The sequence below is a fragment of the Vidua macroura genome, chromosome 1 (genome assembly GCF_024509145.1).
Source record: "Vidua macroura isolate BioBank_ID:100142 chromosome 1, ASM2450914v1, whole genome shotgun sequence".
In the NCBI taxonomy this organism is placed as follows: domain Eukaryota; kingdom Metazoa; phylum Chordata; class Aves; order Passeriformes; family Viduidae; genus Vidua; species Vidua macroura.
In genome coordinates, this window is record NC_071571.1 from 4,782,492 (window position 1) to 4,804,106 (window position 21,615).

The 21,615-nt window shown below is 42.6% G+C and overlaps 1 protein-coding gene across 1 annotated transcript in view; it reads left to right on the forward strand.

Moving 5' to 3' along the window:
• OXSR1 (oxidative stress responsive kinase 1) overlaps positions 1–21,615 on the forward strand; it is an 88,304-nt gene that overhangs the window by 10,868 nt on the left and 55,821 nt on the right. The window contains exons 2-3 of the mRNA XM_053977226.1: positions 8,695–8,807; positions 18,191–18,299. Coding sequence (XP_053833201.1) covers positions 8,695–8,807; positions 18,191–18,299 — 222 coding nt within the window. The remainder of the gene's footprint in view (positions 1–8,694; positions 8,808–18,190; positions 18,300–21,615) is intronic.

Here is a 21,615-nt window from a genome sequence, read left to right on the forward strand (position 1 = left end):
AGGCTGACCATTTTCTTTCCAAGCCTGTCACTTCCCTGCTTAGTCTGTGAGGTTTCTCAACCTGAATGTTTGCTGAAGGTGGAAAACAGATGACATTTTTCTGTGTTCAGGTCCTAAGAGACACTGAAAGATTTTTGAGAGAACAATGCTGTATGGGGTAGGGTGAAAATTTCCATAAGACTCCGCTTCTTTTCTGCAGAAATCTTGGTATTGAGTAGTTTAGATTACAGTAGCTAACCTCTCTACAGCTTAGAAATCAATGTTATTTATTTATTTATAGTTTAGAGTTCAGTGGGGCCATGGGGAGATGTACCTAGTTTGGGGTATTGCCCATCAGTTGCTGATGGCTCTGAAAATAATACTGGACTTCTTACGAGTGATTTGATTTGGGTTTATATTCCTTCCTCTAGTCTGAGGCATGAATTAAAGACTTGGGCAATAAGTCTGCAGCATTGAGCATTTCTCTATTGATGGACCACTGGAGGGGAAGCATGTTTTAACAAGTGCTGGCAGCGCTGTGTGGTCTTTGCTTATCATCCTTCTGCACTGTACATGGAGCAGTAGGAATCTTGAGAAATACATTGTCTTACATGGGCAGAAACCTCTGAGCTCTGGACATGGTGTGTGGTTTTCAGTGGTATTCTCAGCTGTGAGAGCTCTTGTCAAGATGTTGAATAACTCACTGTCAGCAAGTTTATGTGCTGTTCAAATGTTTTGGCTCTATTTCTAATTGGACAGCAGACTTTCAGAATATGCTTCTCCTTATTCTCTAAAATTCTTTGAGCATACTTGATTAAGACTGGAATATCAGTTGTCTGTTGGACACTGTAGGTGCTGACATAAATTCAGCAAAGACTCTCAGGCTTTGAGAAAGACACATAATGGTGTCTTAATAACAGAAATCCCTTGTATTGTGAGTACTATTTGAAATCCTTGGCCTCACAACTTGCAGAGAATCTCAAACTACTTGAGCTCTCGATGTACTGGAATAAATAAAATCAGAGAGCATTGCAAAGAGATACACTTGCAATTTAAATGAAACAAACGGGAATTCAGGAGTGAAAACTGCTTTTTCCTATTCCTCCTTCCAATTCTTCAGTAAAAGGTCTAGACTGTAGTCATTACATGTGCTGGTGTGAAATGGAAGTCACTTGTGTTTAAGTCTTAATTCTTGGACTTGTTACCTCCCCATCCTTGCCCTTTCTCAGGGTGTTGTCCAGCACATTTTCTGTGTCTTACTGTACCTGCAGCCACCTTTGGCTTGAACCCAGCTGAGTGTTCCCAGCACTGGGCTGTGCTCAAGGTGAGCCTGAACCACGAATGAACCTGCTGCATGCAGTGATGTGAGATAGGCTGGGCTGAAGGGCGGGGCAACATTTTGACATTGACCACACAGAAGTGCAACCTTTTAAAATTATTTATTTTAATCAGATTTGAGCTGTTGTTCCTAAAGCCTTTTCATCAGAAATACAAGGGTAGCCACTGCCTTGCAAATGTGAGAGTTCAGCTCTTAAGCTGCCTGCAGGATTGTAGCATGCACGTAGTGCAGGTGCCTTCATATATAGTGTATACTTAGGCTGTGACATGTAGTCCGTGGGGATCGCTGGTTTTCCTCCAGCCCCCCATATAGGCTTTAAATTTAGCTCCCTCACAACTTTCCAGTTAAATCTCCTTTCACTTTCTGCCTTTGCTTATGGTTCTCTGATTTATTTCTTCCCTGCACTGTATTAGCAAGTGTTTCTCTCCCTCTTCTCTACACAGCATCTTTCCATCTCTGCTGTTGATCAAACACTGCATGACTCGAGTTGAGAGAAGGTGCACTAAGTTAAACCTGGCCTCTTACTACCTCTGCCAGGGTTTTAAATAGGTGCTTGTGCTGTGGGTGTGTCATCCTTCAGCTTGTGAAGAAATGTAAAGCCCTGGTTCTTGTCTCAATAGGCAATACTATTCACAGTCAATTTGTATTGGGAAAGGTGTTTGGGAGTGAGTGTGGCTGTGTTGGCGCAGCTCTGGGAGCTTCCTGGGGGTAGGTGCATGTCTGCACTCCCATGTTGCTGTGGAAGGTGAGCTGTGCTCACTCCTGTGCTTTTGTAAATTTTTTGTGTCTTGGCCATGGATTATTGCTCTGCTGTTGCTTCAGTTTATCACAGGCCTCCCAAGAAGGCACAGAGCAAAGCCAGCTGAATTCTCCCTTACTGGTTTTGCTGCTGTTCCCAGTGTCTCTAATAGCAGTACTCAGAGCCAGCTTGCTGTTTGAGCTCACTCTGAGCAGTGCTAGAAGCACCCAAGTGATCCTCCTGCTGAACAGGGGCTTTAACTCCACTTCTAGAATTGTTAATGTTCTTCCTGCAGTCCCATGCTGAGTAGATGATACTTTTCTGTGAAAGCTTTTTTCTCTCCACAGGTAAGCAGACTTTTTGCCCCCTCTGTGGCAATACTAGGAGTATGTCCGAGTCCTGTTATGAATTCCCTTTGGTTTTATTAATGCTATTTGTAGCTGTTATTGTAGATTATATCTTCTACTTTGTAGTAAGAATTTAGTGTGTAGTGGGGAGATGGCTTGAAAAACATATTCAAGGACCATTAACATTGCATTACTTCACTCTTCCTGAATCGTGGGGCTTGTGCCAGCAAGACTTTGACATCCAATGGACTCTTGTTACCAAGTCCTGCTTGGGGAAAGGAGTATTCCCACCCCATGCTGAGTTGGCTGGAAATTCGAGAGTAGGCTTTTTTTTTTTTTTTTTGCTAACTTGTTTTTAGAAGCTGTTCATTCTTTGCAACAAGACTCTTCTCACCAGAAGCCTCAAATGAGGAGCAGAAAATAGAGGCATCATTTTGCCTTCACAGGAAATGGACCAAACAATGCAAGATCGGTCTGAATTTGCAATCCAGTATTTAATTAGATGTGTATTTGCCCCGTGCTCTGTAAGAACACATAAGAAGTTCTATTCCCAGTCTTATAGCTTCTTGTTTTATTGCTGTATTGTCCTTGGAATGAGTAATCAGAGCAGGGCTCCCACAGCTCTTTGGCATGAGGCTGTCAAAGAGTTGAAGCATCCAGAGATGGAGTGAGCCTGCGGAGACACAAATACCAAGCCTGGGTTGTAAAGCATTAAAGGTTTCCTGGGCTTTGGGGTACCTGGAACCTGAAAGACATTGCTTGGTCCAGAGCAGCCTTGCAGGGAAGTGTTTTGTGTGCATTGTTCATAAGAGGAAAACCCGGGGGCACAATTATAAACAGAGCCTGCGTCACGAGCGGCTTTCTGGCACCGCACTCCAGATAGTGGAGGATGGATTCCAGATCATGCTTAAAAATAGAGAGGTCGTGTGTGTGCAGGGGAGGGTGGAAGCACTGGGCAGGGCTGTGCGGAGGTGTTCGGCTAAGCATTGCCCCATGCTGAAGAAGACTTGGCAATGTGACTTATGGGGCAGGTCTGGAGAGCTGGATTTCCCCAGCCTTAGGAGAGTTGTTGATGTCCTCAGCTATCTAGTGGGAAGTTCTAGAGGAGATGAAGCTGAATTGTACAGAGGTGCATGGTGAAAGGCCAAGGTTGGGAGAAAAACTGGGAGATCTGATTAGTTAGCAAGGGGGAAAAAAGTTTACCATGTGGGTGGTCAAACACAGAAACGGCCAAAAAGACTGTAGAAATATCTCTTCTTAAAGAAAATCCAAACTAGACTGAATTCAATGCTGAGGAATCTGATCAAAGCTGGGATTTGATCCTGCTTTCAGCAGGAGCGTAGACTAGAGGTTCCTTCAAACCTAAATGGTTCATAATGTTCATTTGACCCTGGGAAAGAATATATCCTCTACAGGGGGGATTTGATACTGCAGTAGGATAAGGACTGATGCTCCAAGACTGTTATGGAACATGCCCCCACAAAGCTGATTGTAACAGCTTTTTGAGCAACTAAGTTACAATGAAGGGAAACTTCTACATTTCTGAGGGTGCCTGAAATAAATGTAGAGCTTGGGCAACACTGTTTTGTGAGTCCTCCTTCTGTGTAACTACTTCAAAGTGCTATTGCATGTGGTAGGAGAATACTATCCTGGAGCCAGGATTTGATGCTTGTCTTGTGACTGTTTGGCATGACTGTTCATTGCTTAAGCAGATCTCTCTGCCAAGAGGATCTCTGGCTTCAATTGCATTTGCCTGGGAAGAGGCATTGGTGCAATTCATCCCAGTCTTACTGGGAGAGCTGCAATGTCCTTACGTGGCTGCAGAGATTCAGTTAAATTGGAGACAAAGTGTGTAGGAACATGCTGTGTCCTCTGGTCAGTCCTCTGTCTTTCCACTCCTCCAGTTAGCCTTGAAATAATTGGTTTCCATTAACTTCAGCTGAGATCTCAGCAGGTTTGTCTTTATTTTCAAAAACAGAAGCTTCATGTAAATTGTGGAACCACAGAAGAGATGGTATCCAGCCTCCTTTGAAAGCTGATGCTGGGCTTTCATGGAGAGTTTGTCTCAACTTAAGGAGTTCAGGCTGGAGCTGTGGATGCTGAAGATATAGGGACCATGGATCCAGAGGAGATAACCTGGAAAATCAGGCTTCAGTAACTGAGTGCTTGGGAACTTTTTTATTTGGGTTATTTTAATCCTTTCAGAGGTTGGTTTTATTTCAGAAAGAGCCATTTAATCGTAGAAACATGAAAGAAGCAGGGGTTAGAAAGGGTATGTTTTCCTCTTAAGGCGGTGTTTTCTAAAGTAGGTCATGACCCTCTTATGCAGGAATTTTGCAGCTGCTATCCTAAGGGTTGGAACTATATCTGAGAGCCTTACAGAGGCAAAAGTAGGGGGTATTAAGCAGATCCTCATACCCATTTGGGGTCTGCTTCCTCCCCATCATCCTTCAACAAAATGATCTCCTGCTTTTCAGGAATAAAGCAGCAAGCATTTGGCTGTGCCCAGTTTTCATTGTTTTGCTAAGCCCTTATGTTGGAAGAGATTAACCAGGGAGCAAATTTTCTCCGAAAGCTGATCTTGAGAGAGGCGGAGGGAAGAGCCTCAGCACTGACCTTGATCAGAGTGTCTTGAGGTGGGGAGTGAGCAGGAACCCAGCACAGGAGCATTAACCCTGTGCTGCCCGTGTCATCGGGACTTCAGTTGGCTCTGATTGCTGCAGATCTGTGACTGCTGGGAGAGTTGGTTCGTCCAAGTTGTGCTACCCTGGCACAAACTGCCCTTGGGGTTTTTCCTCATTGAAGGTTGTTCATAGCAGCCCAGGAAATCTCTTCTCTTCCTGCTGTTGCCTACATATTTGTTACCTGCTCCCAAACTTTACATAACTTCCTCAATGAGCTTTTTCTTTTTCTCTCTGTTGGTTTCATCTCTCCCTATGCTTGTTTTCACTTAGCAACGTGTTCAGCATCCTTGCTGCAGCTTCTCTCCCTTCTTCCTCTTGCCACCCTGGCATTTAACAAACAAACTCTGTGGCTGCAAAGCCTGAAGTGTCCATGTTGCCATGTTTTCTGAACTCTCCAAAGAAGCATGGAAACCAGTCTTTGTTTGGTCCCAGAAGCATGGCATGCTGTTGCTGCCACCAAAGAGCAGCTTGCTTGTGGCACATCATGCTGCAGCTTGGCTTAATCCTTGCTTGATACGCTTTTGAGATTTCATTGTTTCTCTATAATTAGTGCTACAGAGGAGCTGAAAGAAATGACGAATTAGCGGGAGAGGGGGGAGTGGGGAGAGCAGGTGGTGATCGAACTAAAGAGAGCTGCCAGAAAAGTAGGAGCAGCAGGGAATTAAATGGGAGGAGTCTCGAGTTCAGATGATTCCCTGCCATGTGCCCAGAAGGATTTAGTTTGGGATTTCATTACTGTTCAAATAATGCCATACACTCATAACAGATCGGGTCCCTGTAGGCCAGGGCATTGTCCAGCACTTAGTGAAAAGCAGTTTTTGCCCTGAAGTCCTAGTGAGCATTGATCCTGCAGACTTGAGGACTGGAAAGGAGCTGTTGCATGAGTGGTCCTGCTTTTAATTAGGCTGCATCTATTGTTTCTGGTAGTAACATCCTAAAAGAATAAAACACAAAGCTATTCTTTGTGTGGTGACTTCTTTAAAGCCCTGGACTTCATCTTGTGAAGGACTTGGTTCACAGTAATGATGTTGCATCTGGATTGTAAGAAGCACCTCTGCCAGTTTGCTTACACAAACTGGGTTTAACTGGCATGGAAATCCTGGGACATCATGCTGTAGGGGGAAGCAAGAGTATGCTGACACTATTGAGTGTCTGAGATATCCAGAAAGAGTCTTTGAACACAGATACCTGTGCTTATGAGGACAGGTAGCTTTAGAGGTATAAATACACACTGAGAAACCAACTGGGGAGTGAAAAGGATTGTGTGACAAGACAATCCTCTGAGGTGCACAGTCATATATTCTTCCAGCATCTGACTTGTGTTTTCAGCCTCTATTACTATGCACTAAGACATCCAAAGAAACAAATCATAATACTGGCTCTTTGAATGTGTCAGCAGCAACATTTCTTCTGGGATCTAACTCTTTCCAAAGAACTGATACAGTGTTTGTTTTTTGTTCTGACTTCCAAAAGGCTATTGCTGTAGGGAGACCAGTAGTGCTAGGAAGTGCAAACTCACTTCTGCCTTTTGTCACTACTTCTGTGTGTGCTGCTCTCTTTGTCTTGAGCCCTTATGTTTTTACTTTTTCCCCCCATCGAAGAAGCAGCAGAAACAAACCAAGAGAAGCAGTATTGGGTGAAGAGGAGTAGGTCAGGGCCGCCCAGGATTCCCAGTGAGTGGGAATTCATTTATGCTGGGACTGCTGCTTTCATGCTGGATTCCTGCACCTGCTGGGCAGAGTGACTACTGGGAGTATATATGGAGCTTTGCTTTTGGGGTGTTTGTCCTGTGCTAATGTTGTGTATTTCAGCCATGCTCCTGGCAGTCTAACTAAACTCTGCTGTCAAAACCTCCCCTTCTTGCTCTTTCTGAGCTCTTTCTATTAAATATCTGCATAGACCTTTCCATCATCTGTTATTTGCTCTAGAACCTGCTTACAGCAATCAAACTTAGTTTTCAAAGCCCTTTTAAAATATTCTTGCTGTTATTGCTGTTATTGCTGTCCTTTTCCTAATAACTTTGTTTTGCCTTGTGCTATGAATAGTCCCTGAAAAGCAATATGTGCAAGTAATAAATGGCCTAAGTCTTGACCTTCTTAAAAACCCATTTGCTTTGGGAAATAATAAAGCTTTAGCAACATTAACATTCTGTGTTGTGCACACTTCTGCCTTCTGCCATTAAAATGTAAACTCCTGAGTACAGGGAGTCCTGGCAAGCTGATGCTGATGTCCAGGGTGCACTGGCCATGCCATATAAAGTGAAGTCAAAGTCCTGTAGCTCCCACTGTAGCAGGTGCTGGTTGAAGATTAGAGGAGCAGAGTCCCACAGTTCAGGGCTTTTCAATTTATTTCAGTGTGACTCAAATGGAGCAGTTTTCCCTCTGTCTTTTAGGGCTGAGTTTCAAGCTCTTTCCCTCACCTGGAACTTTGAGTTGGTGCAACTTGATGTGAGAAGACTCTTGATAGTGATTGTAGGGAGCTTCAGCAGCCTTTGTTTGAAAATGAAAGTTTTTGCCCCTAGTTTATGTGAATGTACTAGAAAAAAATCACAAAGCTTGCAAAAATGTGCTTTACCTGAATTGCAGAATCTGGAAGTAGTTTTTATAGTGTTAAAAATAGGAAAATCTGCTAAAATAGGTGTGTTACACCAAAATATAGAATAGTTGTTTGCATTTATCTTTATTTTTATTAGCATTTTTTAGGTATTTGCAATAGGAACACTTGAGCTATTTTCTACATATCCTACCCCCTTTTTATTACTGTGGATTTACTCCTTTCCAGTGAAGTGTGTAAATGTGGGGAACCATGATGAAGGTAGAAAGTAAAACAACAAAGCGTCCTAATGATGAGAGGTAAATGTTGCAACAGCTTCTGGAAGCCAACAAGAATGAACTTAACATTAAATAGATTTTAAGTGTCACTATTACAGACTCCCTTGCATGTCAGAGGATATGATGATGCTGGGTACTTTAAATCCAGAACTCCCTACTTGTAGCAGTTTGAAGGACTGTATGTTAAAATGTGGTATTTTTTCCCTATTGGAATTTAAATGTTCTGGGGCTGTGGTTTTCAACCCAGAAACTGAGGCAGTGTGTGAGAGCTGGAGCTGAACCTGCTTGAATGAAACCCACCTCGTGTCTTTGCATAAAATGAGGACACATGAGAACAGCAGTTAGTACATAAAAATACTTGAAAAATCTCATTAGTGTAGGTAGCAAAGAGTGGCTTGTTTTGACACTTTGGGTAAACACATCAGGTTAAAAGTCTGTGTGACCTCAGTGACATATCTTTTAAAAGTACATTAGTAGAATCACTCTTTTATAAAGAAGCTGGAGTCTGGAGAAGGTTTTTGGTCTGCAGAGCTGTAATGATCCCTGGAAGGGATCATAAAGATCCACTTGTTTTCCTTCAGTTTGCCCAGCACTTGGATGTGATGGCTGAGCCAACCCATGGAGCTGCGCAGTGGGGAGTGCCTAGAGTGCTTTCACTGGGTTTTTACCTGGCTCTGCTGTCTGTGCTCTCTGGCACTGAGAATTTTGTTGTCTGGCCTCCCTCCCTTCCTGCTGAAGCCTGTAAGGTGTTGGTAACTCTCTCTTTTCCCCCCAGGGAGTGGAGCGACTGCGGTGGTCCAGGCAGCCTTCTGCGCTCCGAAGAAGGAGAAGGTGGCGATTAAACGGATCAATCTTGAGAAGTGTCAGACGAGCATGGATGAACTCCTGGTATGCAATCAGAATTGTCTGGGGAGTTGTATTTCAGTTATTTCTGAGATGTCTCTTTGCCAAGTGTCTTAAAACCTTCCTTGAGGTGAGGTGAAGGTGAGGGAACTCGACTGACTTCATTAGAGGCAGCTCAGTAGTCCTGGCTGTGGGACATGGTACTTTAAATGTTAAAAAGATCAACTGTTGCAAAACTTCAGACTGTTTGTTTAGAGCTCAGCACTTTGTATAATCCTTTTGTTTTGAACTGAGTTAATGTGCAAGTGTGAAGCTCTGCTGTACCCACAAGAGCTCTGAAGTTTGAGGGCGATCCAGAGCTACATGCTTTCAGAATATTTAAAATTTGAGGGAATGGCTTTGCTTTCTTTTCCTTTCCTGCAGTTCTTTACATTTTTTTCCATTTACCTGTAGAGAAAAACTGAGTGTATTAGCTGTTGTTCCTAATCTCTTTCTGGTACTGATGCCAGCTAAAGGGATCACTAACATATTGCAGGCTCCCATATGGAAAACCCCATAATTCTGAGTTCAGGGCAGGAGACAGAGTCCTTTGGAGCTGCAGCACTGTAATTTTCTGCTGCTCTGTGCCTCTTTTCTCAAGGTTGTCTCAATGAAAAGCAGAATTTTGCAGTAGCTGTGGTAACTGAAATTTTCCTTTTCTCATCTGGCTCCTGTGTTTGGGTTTGGTTTTCTTCTCTGTGTGTGTGAGCTGGTGCCTCTGCAGTGCAGTGGTTGTTTCATTCACCTCACATCTGGAAGGTCCCTGAATTTAAGCCAGGCAGACACAGACATTCCTGTGAACACTGAGGTGTCTCCACTAGAATGAGAAAGCTCTTTGGGGCAAAATTTTCCACAGAAAATACTGGCATTATGGAGATGAGGCCATCTTTTCTTCTGAAGCACCTCTCTAGGATTTTAATAATCCTGCCTTGTCTTTCTGTCCCCCCTCAACAACTTCTGTAGTTTACCTCAGGCACTTGTTTTGGTGCTTGCAATTAGAAGGTAAACAGAAACAGAATCTGGGAGTCCTGCTACCTCTACATTTGTACAAACTTCAGCAAATAATCTGAAACACAGTTCCAGTTTCCATCTAGTATCTAATGGTATTTTTGTCATTATGAGTATCTGCAAATCTGCCCTGGTTAAGAGGAAAGGCTCCATTCAGGCTGCCAGTGCTCCTGTGGAGGGTCGCGTGTAGGACTCAAGATGGCCTGTGCTCAAATCCTCTTATGGCTCATGCTAGTGTAGGAGTTCAAGATCTCTTCTCACAGTTGGTCTTTTTGTCCTTATACCAATCCTTGGTATCCTTTTCAAGCCTTTTGTGTGGCTTGCCCATACTACCCTGCCTCAGTGGTATTCCTGACTGCATTATCAGGATGTAGTAATTGTGACTATGATTCTTTGAGTAATTGCCAATTCTGACTAAAAACATTAGGTTCAGAAAGGGACACTGCAGAGACTTGATGTGTAATTTTAGAAAAGTACTTCTAATTGCATATTTAGGTCTCTGACTGACCTGTTCCTCACAATGACTTTTCCTGTTATGGGTGGGCCTGCAATGTATTGCTGTTGTCAGCTCTCCAGAGCTTCCAGTTTTGTGACCAGATCTGGTGTGGGTCCTTCTTTGGGCTTAAGTATGCAGTTTTAAGTATTCTTGAGTTTAAAAGGCATGGAGGGGTGGAAGGGCATAAAGATGGTTCTGAGCTATAGCACCTTCCAGGAGCAGGGGTTGCTGAGGTAGCTGTGTTTTCCTTGGGTTGATTCTGAATTTGTCAGTCTGTTGGACCACCAGTGTTGTTTCTCAGTGCAAGACCCGAAAGAATGGAAGTTCCTGATTTCCTAGCTTTGTGTGCTTCACTTCTTTTTATCTTGTTTCCGTATCTGTTTTCCCAATTAGTTTAATTAACTTTTCTGAGCAACTACTTAATATTGCAGGATTGCACCTTCCCCACCAAAAAAAAAAAAAAAGTTAACTATAGATGGTTGTAGGTTACAGTTGTTTTAAGAAGCAAATACAAAGACAAATATGATGAGTTCACACTGGGGTATGTTATGCTCCTGCCTCGCTTTCTCCTCTTCTCCAGTGCAGTTAAAATCACAGACTGGGGCTTTCATGGGGCTTCTATTGCACTGAAGGCATTTGGGCACAGCAGTCAGCTTTTGGTGAACTCTGCTTTCCTGCCTGGGGTCAGGAGAGTGCTCTTGGGTTACAGCACTGCCAACTCATTGGGCAGTGTGATAGCAAAGGGAAAATTGTGCTTAAATTATTTTATAATTATTTTTCTGCAGTGCCTCACACTTGCAGATTTCTCTGTTGAAGCAAGCTTCCTTATTCCCAGAAGCTGCATAGCCAAGAGGGTAGAGCAGTCTCACATTGCCTGGGAGAGGGTAGGGAGACCAGCAAACCATACTGCCATCCTTAAAAAGATGATTTGGTTCTTGTACACCTCTTTCAATGTCTGTACCGCTTAGTGGTTTGCACTTGTAGTTAGTTCTTGGGATGGAGGAGAAGAGAAAGGTTAATTTTGAGTGGGAAATGCAGAGTAAGTGGCTCTATCACCAGCTGGATGGATGGATGAGTGGCCTTGAGCTTCCTTTAAGCCTAGCAGGCATCCAGAGGCCAGGAAATCTGGGATCACATCCTTGCTTTGGAGATGCTGTGCTTAGAGTAAGTGCTATGACTTGGCTCATTAAAGATATTGATCTTGATCCTTTTATCTCAATATACATTTGAGCCGTGTGGGTGGTCAGGAATAAACTGCACACTTTGCATATATTGTATGACATTCTAGGTTAATGCACTAAATTTATTTATTGCTGCTATGGGGTATGGAAAATGCAGGAAGGGCCAGCTTTGTTGAATCATGAGCAGGCCGAGTCAAGGGCATTCAGCTCTTCAGCTGAAGTGCTAATTGCTGTAAAGAACGTAGACAGCAGGAGTAATGGTGTGCAGAGATGTGCCTCTTTCTAACCCAGCTACTGAATTAGGTGATATTTGTCAGGAATTTATTTTCATGCTTCATTTTCATCTTTTTTCCTGTACATTTTTGAATGCTCACAGATCTTTCCTAGCTTGCCTGTGGGATTCATCTGACAGAGAAGTACAATGTAGCTTATATGGGTTCTTGCTCAGGGGTGTGACTGGGAGTGGAGTGAAGGGAGAGGTGGTCAAATACAGTGTTGTCTACAAATGGTTTTGGACTTTTTGATTTATTGCTGAAGTTCCACTTTTTATTTGTCTTGCAACCCACAGTAGTTAACAGCCACACCGGTGTGGGTTTGCAAACAGTCTGCTTGCTCATGTGCTGTATTTCACAGCTGCACACCATTCAGAGCTGTGTTTTGCTCTGACTCTTTTCCATTGGGGGATGCTGGTTGCTTTGCTACTGTTGCCAATCCCTGAAACAGTGGTGAACATCTGCCTCAAAATAACCATGCTTCCAGCCTTTTTTCTTGTAAGTGTTTTCTTGTTTTAAAGAATTACAGATCTAAAAGGCCTTAAATCCCAGCTCTGTTCTACAAACTCTACTTCATTTTCATGTAATTAAAGCTGAGTTTTCTTTCATCCAGATGGAGATTTTTTTCTCCATGAGTAGCAGATGACGTGGGTTGTCAGCTTAACAGTTACCAGGAATGTTGAACAGCAGAGAGGGAAACATTAGCTATGGGATATTTCACATTGGGCTTTCCCAGCTAGGGGGAAATGCTGCCTGTTTATTCCCTAAGATGATTCAACAGGAGACAGGCTCAGGAAAGAGAATGGGAGATGTGGTGTTGCTGTTCCTAGAAAGATTCCAAATTCTTCCTACTCCAGAGGGTGATTGCCCTGCGCTTGACAGGTTGCACACAAGAGGTGAATGTACTACTCTTTCAGTGCTATGGCCAGAGGGCAGTTAAGGAGGCTGAGGGAACAAACTGAACTGCACTTAAACAGAAATGTCCTTTAGAATTTCATGGAAATAACCCAGGGAACTTGGCTGCCAATAGCATGGAGATCAAACATTGCGTGAGATTAAATAAATCAACCTATAGTTGAGAAGGTTGAATTAGATAGGATTCAAAAAAAGGATTATGAACTCCCCTGGTTTAAATCATAAGCCAACTGTTAACTGCCCAGGCTTAGTCAGAAGTCTTCCCTCTGGGCAGATAATTGTGTAGCTGTTTTTTATAGAGTTTTTACACCTTCTTTTGAAGACTTGGACAGGATATTGAACTGCCTTTGATCTGATGGAGCACTTCCTACAAGTGGTTTAACCGGACTATAAGGTTGTTGGGGACAAAGCAGCAGATTGCTGTGGAAGTAGTACAGATGTTTCATCCATGTCTGTCATCTGATAGGAATTGCCATTATAATTCCATTTCCAGGGCTGAGACCTTCACACTTGCTCTAGGGAAAAGAAGTCCCCAAGTGTCAGTGCCAGGGAATCTGATAAATGACATGTGGTTTCTGCATGATTATTTGACCTGCTGTGTTACGTGTTCCTTGCATGTTGGGATTGCAGCTTAAGACTTAAACCTATGCTGGGTACAGCTTGGTTGTATTGTTTATCAAAGCAGCAACAGAAGTCTTAATTACTGGACTGGTTTAGGTTTTGTTTTGGGTTTTTTTGTGTAAAGTTCACTATGAACATTATAATTAATGGTGAGTGAAATCCTGAACATCCGATGTCTTCCCTCTCTTGGACTGGACGAGCACGAGATGGTGCTTGTAAAGAACTTCAGAGAGTTTGCAGCTGTCTGTGGGCACTAATGACATTGAAAGCATTGTTGAGCTGTAAGCACTGGGTATTGACCTGAACAACTGTAAGGATCAGTGATAGGTTAGTTGGGGATGTGGGTAAAGCTGGCTTGCTTGTATCTGTGAGAGGGAGGCAGTCACTCACCCATTTGCTTTTTGGCTGAAACCAGTAAAAAATGGCCATTTAGAAATTGCTATACCACAACAGTTCAGAAACACCTGCTTCCTTCAGTACATTTTCACTGATGCTGAAGACTTTGAAAGAGGGACTGACCATTGAATGAGTCTGAAGAGTAGCCATTAAAATGGACAACTGCTGAATGACTTGCCATGGGACTATTTTGTTCCCATCACTGAAGATTACTTAATGAATGAACTGTGTTTATTCCTTTCAGAATTGTTTCTTTTCCACTGTTGTTCTAGGGCTAATCTAACCCCTCTTTACTCATGCCAGTTTGCTCCTGTAACAACTTAAGGCAAGGAGTTGAACTGGATAATCCAAGGAGTGGGAGCTGAATCAGAATCTGATTTTGTGCTTTCTCCCACCTTCTTAAAAATGTCTATTGAGTTAATTTTGAAGAACATGTTTGGGTTTGTTTTTTATTTTTAGTTGTGTTGCCACCTCAAAAGGCAAATGAATTATTATTGTCAATTTTACAGTCTTTTAGCTAAACTTAAAATTTCATTTGGAGCAGAATGTGAATGGTTATGGCTGCCTGTAGGACTGGAGCTCTAAATCCTGCTTTAAAAGGATGAAGAGAAGCTTTAATGCCTTATCTCTCAGCTGAAATCTCATGGTATAAGGTCTTTGCCAGCCACAGTTGAAGCACTGGTGTTTTCAAGGGGTGATCACATCTGACCTGCTTTGATTTCTGCCCCAGCCATGCTTTCCCTCCCCACTTCTCTTATGGCTGTGATTCTCTTCAAACAGGGTAGCCACGCTGACAGCTCTCTGGACTCCTCTGAAGTTGAAGGTAGCCACATGAAAGCACTCTACTGCTGTGCTATATCTCTGGAGTTCATGTCAACATGTAGGAAGTAAAACTAAATAAAGCATAATTTTTATCCTAGCATTTGAGAGCAAGTGCCTCTGAAGCAAGCCTCAGGGGCAGGTAAACACAGAGTAAAAGGTGGTGATGTGAAAAGAAAATACCATTAAGAAACTTGAGCTGGTAGCTAAAACACAGCCTTACCTGCTTCTATTAATTCAAACTTCAATTGTGTGTCACTGGGCAAATAAACCCTCATCCAAAGTAGCTGGTCTCCAGAAGTATGTCTGACTTACAGGAGACTAATAGGTTGATTATGATTCTAGATTGTACTTCACTGCACTTTTATGACTGTTTGCAAGCCTTGAAATGTTTCTTTTATTGCCTGTAGAAGTACTGAAAACATTTGTCAGAACCCTTAATGGAAGCCATGGAGGCATTTAGAGCTAATCCCAGTCTATTTGCTTTTGGTATTTGACAATACAGATATTTTTAATATCTCGCCCAGGGTGAGCATGTAACCATTTCCAGACCATTGCCTGTGTCTAGACATGTTTTTGTCGGGAATTCATTCTCCATAGCTGAGCAGAAAGCAGAGGAATTGATGGGAATTGGCAGGAAGGCTGTCTCTCATCACTGAAGCCATGGAGTGTGAGGGGTGTTGGATGGAAAAGCTGCTTATCACCCATTGCATCTATGGATGGCTTGGGGGTCTGTATCAAGTGACCCATGGCTGTTGGCAGAGAGGGAATAAAGCAACCTTGTATAAAGCAGCCCAAATAAATTATCACAGAGGTGAGGAAGTCACTGAGATTTTTATTAGCAGTCTTCCAATATAGTTTTGATGCTGGGGAAAATATGGGAAGCACAGTTGTAACTCTTATCTGGGGATAGCAATCTTATTAGGGAGGTGGGAAGAGGAAACCTTTACCTGCTGTGACTTTGTTGTGTTTGATGAGCAGCAAACTCTCCCAAAAGCTTTGGGAATAGTATTAAACTGAGCTTACTACACACAAAATGGCTGTTTTGCTGCATTTTATCCCTTCCTACTCTGTTTTTGAGCAGAGCTGCCCAGTGATCCTTGAGTGGGATCCCTGCTTTAGCTGCAGCCCTTTAGCCCCTGCATTTGTACTGCTGGAGCAGGCTGTGGATAGATGACAGAATTGGCTTGGTTTCAGTTATGCCAGGAAGCATTTTAACCACAAAGCCCCTGTGATTTGCCACTATCACTTTAAACAGTTGTATGGGTTGAGCTTTCAGGATGTTGGTACTCTCTTTGGGGGAGAACAGAAACCAAGCTTTGATGTAGCCAGTGTGAGATTAGCCTCGAAAACTGCTGAAAATGAAATGGGGGTTTGTGGGTGGGAGGGAAAGTCTGCCTGACTGCTGCTCCTTCTGATTGGTAATAATGTAAAAACACTGAAAATCGTGGGCTGTGATGCAATTAATTATTCAGAGCTGTGCTACACTGTGTGAGAAATGGATTAATCTGCCTGTATTATACATCCACTGGCTGACAGAGGTGTTTAATTGCACAGATCAGGTTTGTGATTATTTATTTTCCCTCTTTATGCTTTGGTGCACATGACAGACTTCAGCTTTTTTTTCTTTTTTTTTTTTTTTTTTAGCTGTGTTTCCCAGCCCAGGGAGCAAACTGTGGTAGCAAATGAGAGAGGATGTTCTTAGAAAATAATAATAAAATGCTAACTGCCACCAAATGTCTGAAAAATTCTGTAGTATAGAGCTGCTTAAATAGCAAAAATCTGATCTAGGTCTAGGATCTTAAGTAAACTTGGTCCAGACTTTGTCTCATTGCCTCCTGTACTACAGTAGCATATACAAATACATATTAAATATGCAATGTTTGTATACATTTCTCATATTACTCTCTTGATCTCCCAGGAAACTGCTTCAAAATATTTTGAGCAGTCTAGCTGAGAAAATGTAAAGCCAACTCCTCTAATACTTTATGAGGGTGTTGGATTTGGGGTAGGTCTGGCTGATGGGATGGATTACCAGTCCTTGCTTGCTGCTTTCCACCTTGGTTTCCCCTGGTGCCAACTGATCTTGTGTAGTATATTTTAATTTTCAGAGAGAGAACTATGGAGAATCAAAGAAAACTCCAAAGTTGCTGATTTATTTCCTTTGTGAAAAATGACTTGACACAAGTGAAAGTTTGCAAGGAAGGGAGCTGGAGCTGTCAGAGTAAGCAAAATATATTGTTTTAGGCTGTATTTATTTTCACAGAGTGTTTTTTAGTCAGAGTATGCTACATGGAGATGAATAGCTTATTCCTCTTCAAATATCCTTTCCTGTTTAGAAGGATTCTTCTTTAATCTGCTTGTTAAGTTTCCTGGAAAGTTGGTGCCTCTCCTGGGGAAGCAGAAAGAGGAACCAATTGCTTTGGATTCCTCAAAGGCACCTACTCCCTGAAAAGCAGTGCTAAGTGGATAAATCAACATGAGCCTGTTCCTTTGGAGCTGTGATTGCCAGCTCAGGCCTTGCCAAGGGGAAGCAGTGGCTTTGCTCTGAACTCGGTCACAAGCAGAGCTTTGTACAGGAGCAGGACGAAAATGTGCTGCATTTGTGGGGTGTCCTGGGCACGAGTGAATTCTTCTCAGAGCTCTTTCTTGTACTTCAGTTCCAGGGAAGTCTTGTGCTTAGAGGGAGGGAAGGATCAGGGGTGAAGGGCCCGTGCTCTCCTCCTTCTGTGTGTCCTATGGAGGAATGCTGTAGCTGAGAGCAGAAATTCAGAGTATGAGAGGATGAGTGTCTGGGGTGGGTACAATTTGTCAGGTTGGGGGACTTGGCCGAAGCACAAAGGCTCAGCTGGGTGCAGTGCAGGGTGCCAGGCTTGGCTCAGTGGATGGCTTTTGTCTATGGACAGCTAAGAAACTGTGAGTTTTTCTGTCCAAAGTGGTGATTTGTGCTTGCATAATGAAATCAATCAATGTTTTCTGTGGTGTTGTTCCCTCCATAACCTGGAAAACCTCAGCCCTGAACCCATCACCAAAACTAAGACTAAGCACAGTCAAAACTCAAAACTATTTAATCTCTCAACATATTTCATATTGTCCTCAATTGCTAGTAGCTACTGACTTTCTAATCTCAAAGTGATCTCTCTCTGCTTCCAGTGTGACAAAGGATACAGCTGTCCTTTGTGCCTTCAACCTAATTGAGCTAAGCCATCTGCTTTCTGCTGGGAAGAAACATTAGGAATAAGAGGCATTTTTCCCCCAGAGGCCAGTATTTCCCTTTCTCATCCAAATGATAGTCTTCAACAGATTAGGCATCTGTTGCATAGTGTTTTACTGAAAGGAGAAGTCAGCATGAACTTCCTGGGTCACAAACTGGAGGGAATTTTTGGGACTATTCTCTTGTAGCTGCGTGGAGGTATTTTGATTGCCACCACTTTGATGTCCTTACCATGGGTTTTTTTGGTTAACTTTTTCTTCCTGTAGACAGACAGGAAGAACACCCTAAAATACCTTTTGGCTCTAGTATAATGCAGCCTGAGTGTTTACAGTATTTCTGGATTTTCTACATTTACCTTCTAGGTATCCTTTTTCTTTGCACCCTTGCTGTGTTTTGAGGAATATAACTTCTGTGCCTGAGGGGTGATTATTACTGTTCAACTGCTAATGTTTTATTTTTCTCTACAGAAAGAAATTCAAGCCATGAGTCAGTGCCATCACCCCAACATTGTATCTTACTACACATCGTTTGTGGTGAAAGATGAGCTTTGGCTGGTGATGAAGTTACTTAGTGGAGGTGAGTGGTCCAATTTCTTTACCCTAAAGGCAGCATAAAACCGGTCCTCCCTCCTTCCTCTCTCCCTTCTTTACCTTTTAAGGTTCCCACCTATGAATTAAGGCATTTCATAAATTGTAGAGTTGTTTAGGTTGGAAAAGACTTCTAGGATCAGAAAGTCCAACGATTACCGCAGCACTGGGGGTTCAAGTTCACCACTAAAACCCTGTCCCCAGGTGTCACATCCACACATCTTTTAAACACCTGTGGGGATAGTGACTCCACAACCTCCCAGACAGCCTGTTCCAATGCTGAACAATCCTTTCCATGAAGAAATGTTTCCTAATATCCAATCCAAACCTCCCCTAGTGCAACTCGAGGCAGCTTCCTTTTGTCCTACTGCTTGTTCCCTTGGAGCAGAGCCTGACCCCCTGGCTGTCCTCTCCTGTCAGGAGCTGTGCAGAGCCACAGGGTTCCCCCCCAGAGCCTCCTTTTCTCCAGGCTGAGCCCCTTTCCCAGCTCCCTCAGCCACTCCTTATGCTCCAGACCCTTCCCCAGCTCTGTTCCCTTCTCTGGACACGCTCCAGCACCTCAGTGTCCTCCTTGTCATGAGGGGCCTAAAAGTGACTACAGGCGTGGCCTCTCCAGTGCTGAGTAGAGGGGACAATCCCTGCCCTGGCCCTGCTGCCACATTGCTGACCCAGGCCAGGTGCCATTGGCCTTCTTGCCCATCTGCCCACAAGAGCCACACTCTGGCTCATGTTCAGCCACTGTCAACCAGCACCCCCCAGGTCCCTTTCTACCAGGCATCTTTCCAGCCATTCTGTATGAATAATATTTGATGGTAACCCATTCAGCTCAGAAATAGCTTCTCATGTTATGTCCATCAGTAGTAACACCTAACTGGCTTTTGAAAATCACTGCCTGGTTAACACAGAGCCAGAAAAACTTCCCTTTTTTGGATTTATTCTCTCAGACACTGGAGAAATAACTTCTTTTGAGAGAGTGAGTTTGAAAATTTTGTATCAGTAATGTTTTACTTGAAGTCATAATATTTTCCAGGATCCCTGTTTAAGTTACAGTTGAGACAAGAAATGGAATCAAGTTCTGGATGTTAACACAAAAGGCTGTTGCTAAATCTTGGGCCTGTCTTTAGGAAGACTTCATTTTCCTGGCACTGCAGCAAACAGGAATTGAAAACTAAAAAAAAAAAATAACCCCTATTTTCTTGCATTTGAAAAAAAAAACCCAACCTGGCTTCTCTATTCTTGGCTTAATTTTGTGGACTGTAAAATGCCATGAGATGATGTGGAAAAATCTGGCTAAACCTGTTTGCATTTTTTACAAGAGCTCAACAATGACCATAAAACATGTCTCTTTGAAGGTGTTCTTTAGAGAATTTCAGCAGTTCTCTTGGGAAAAATCAAATTCCATGCCAGCCTTAAGTCTGTCTCAAAGGGTTTTTAATGTCTCATGTGCTCATGTGTCATTAAGCAATACTCTCTGTTTTCTTAGAGATGTGTAACAGGTCATTAAAGATGTGATGACTGTTTGTGAGTGGAAAAGAATCCCCTGCCAGCTTAGAGCAAGCAGTGTTGCTGTGTGTATAGAAAGTGTATCTATGGGAAAGTTTCCACAACATGAGGAAATGGCATTTCAGGGGTGCTGGAGAGGCAGCAGCAATGGGTTTGGCCTTTTCCAGGAGAGTACACAACCTCTTTGAAGAAAATGCACAGCTGCCTCCATCACTTCACAGCAGTTTTCTGTCACGATGAGGCTCATCCTTGAAACTCCAAATTTGTCTCTGTTCTCAATTTTGTGTGGAGTGGTTTTTTTTTGTGGTTTTTTTTTTTTTTTTTTTTTTTTTTGTGTGTGTGTGGTTTTTTTTTTTTTTTTTGTATAAAGCTGGGGAAAAGTCAGACCATCATTATCAGGACAACACAGATGTAATGACTACACTGGAAAATTTCTGGAAAACTAATTATTGCTTCAGAACCAGCCTCTTGCTGGTGTGAATGATGACCTGCTTCTCATTTAATATTCTCTTTGAATGGGCTTTTATGTTCTTCAGCCTGATAATTGACCCATGTGCAGCTCTGGTATTTAGTGGGGGATTTGCAGTAAAGGAGTGCTAGGAAATCTCCCTGCTTCTTATTCTGTTGCATATGTTGAAGAGTAGGGTCATACAGTAGAAGACAGACCAGTAAGAGTGCAATTCTTCCCTCTCCCCAGCATTTCTGTGAGTCAGTGTTAAATTTTCTCACTTAAAAGGAATCATTTGAAGGCTGGAGGAATTGCTAAAGTAAATAGAAAGACTTTGAGAATGACCTTTCTAAGCAGGAGGTCACCTTGTGAGGTATTTTTCAGCTGTTTTCTTCCATGTACTTTTTACTTCACACTTTTTTCTATCTGTGCTTCAGGAATCTCATATTAGATCTCATAGGCAGATTCTACAGCACAATCTTAAGACAGGGGAAGAAACTCGTGATTGGAGCTTTCTGACTGAAGAGCATTTTCATTCCCTTTTAATGAGCCTATTTTCAGTTGGTCTTAGGCTGAGTGATTTATGTAACAAGAGACACTTCTAAAACTGCCTCTCATTCCTTTGAGCTTAGTTCTTATCAGTAATAAAGTGGCTCGTTTTGCAGTCATCTGTCATCCAGTGGGAAAAATGATGATCTGGGTTTCTCAACAGGAAAAACCTTTGGGCTGGTTTTTAAACCAGAAAACAAAAGCAAAGAAAAAAACCCTCAAAACAAAACCAAAAACAAGCAAACGAAAAGCCCTCCACCAAAACAGACCCAAAACAGAGTACAGAACAACAGAGTTCATTTTGATTAACTGTTCAAAAAGATTTATACATCCCAAAAAGTACATATGAAATACATTCTGATGTCCATTCTGTGTTTTGCTCGTGGCTTTTGTTTGTGATAATTTATTCTGGGTAAAGTTCAGAATTTTATTGCCTCTCTTCTGTTAGTGTATGGTGGTGTGTGATTTCAGGCTGAAACTAGTTTTAATTTCAGCCTACAAACACTGACCTTATTAATTTGACAAACAGCCCACAAGACAGCCCAATCTGTAATGCAAGCCTTTTTTGTTGTTGTTGTAAGTGCAATTTAATTTATTTTCTGGCTGCAGTCTTTTGTTAAAATCCTAACCTGGTCGTACATGCAAATGTTTTAGAAATGTCTCTAAGGGAAATACTCTAAATCCACGAATTGCTGTTGTCTAACAGTGCCTTGCTCCTCTGACAACCAGAGGGTGGACTCAAAGATCCTTAATTACCTGACTGACATCGTCACTGAAACAGAACTATTTGTCTCCACAAGCACTC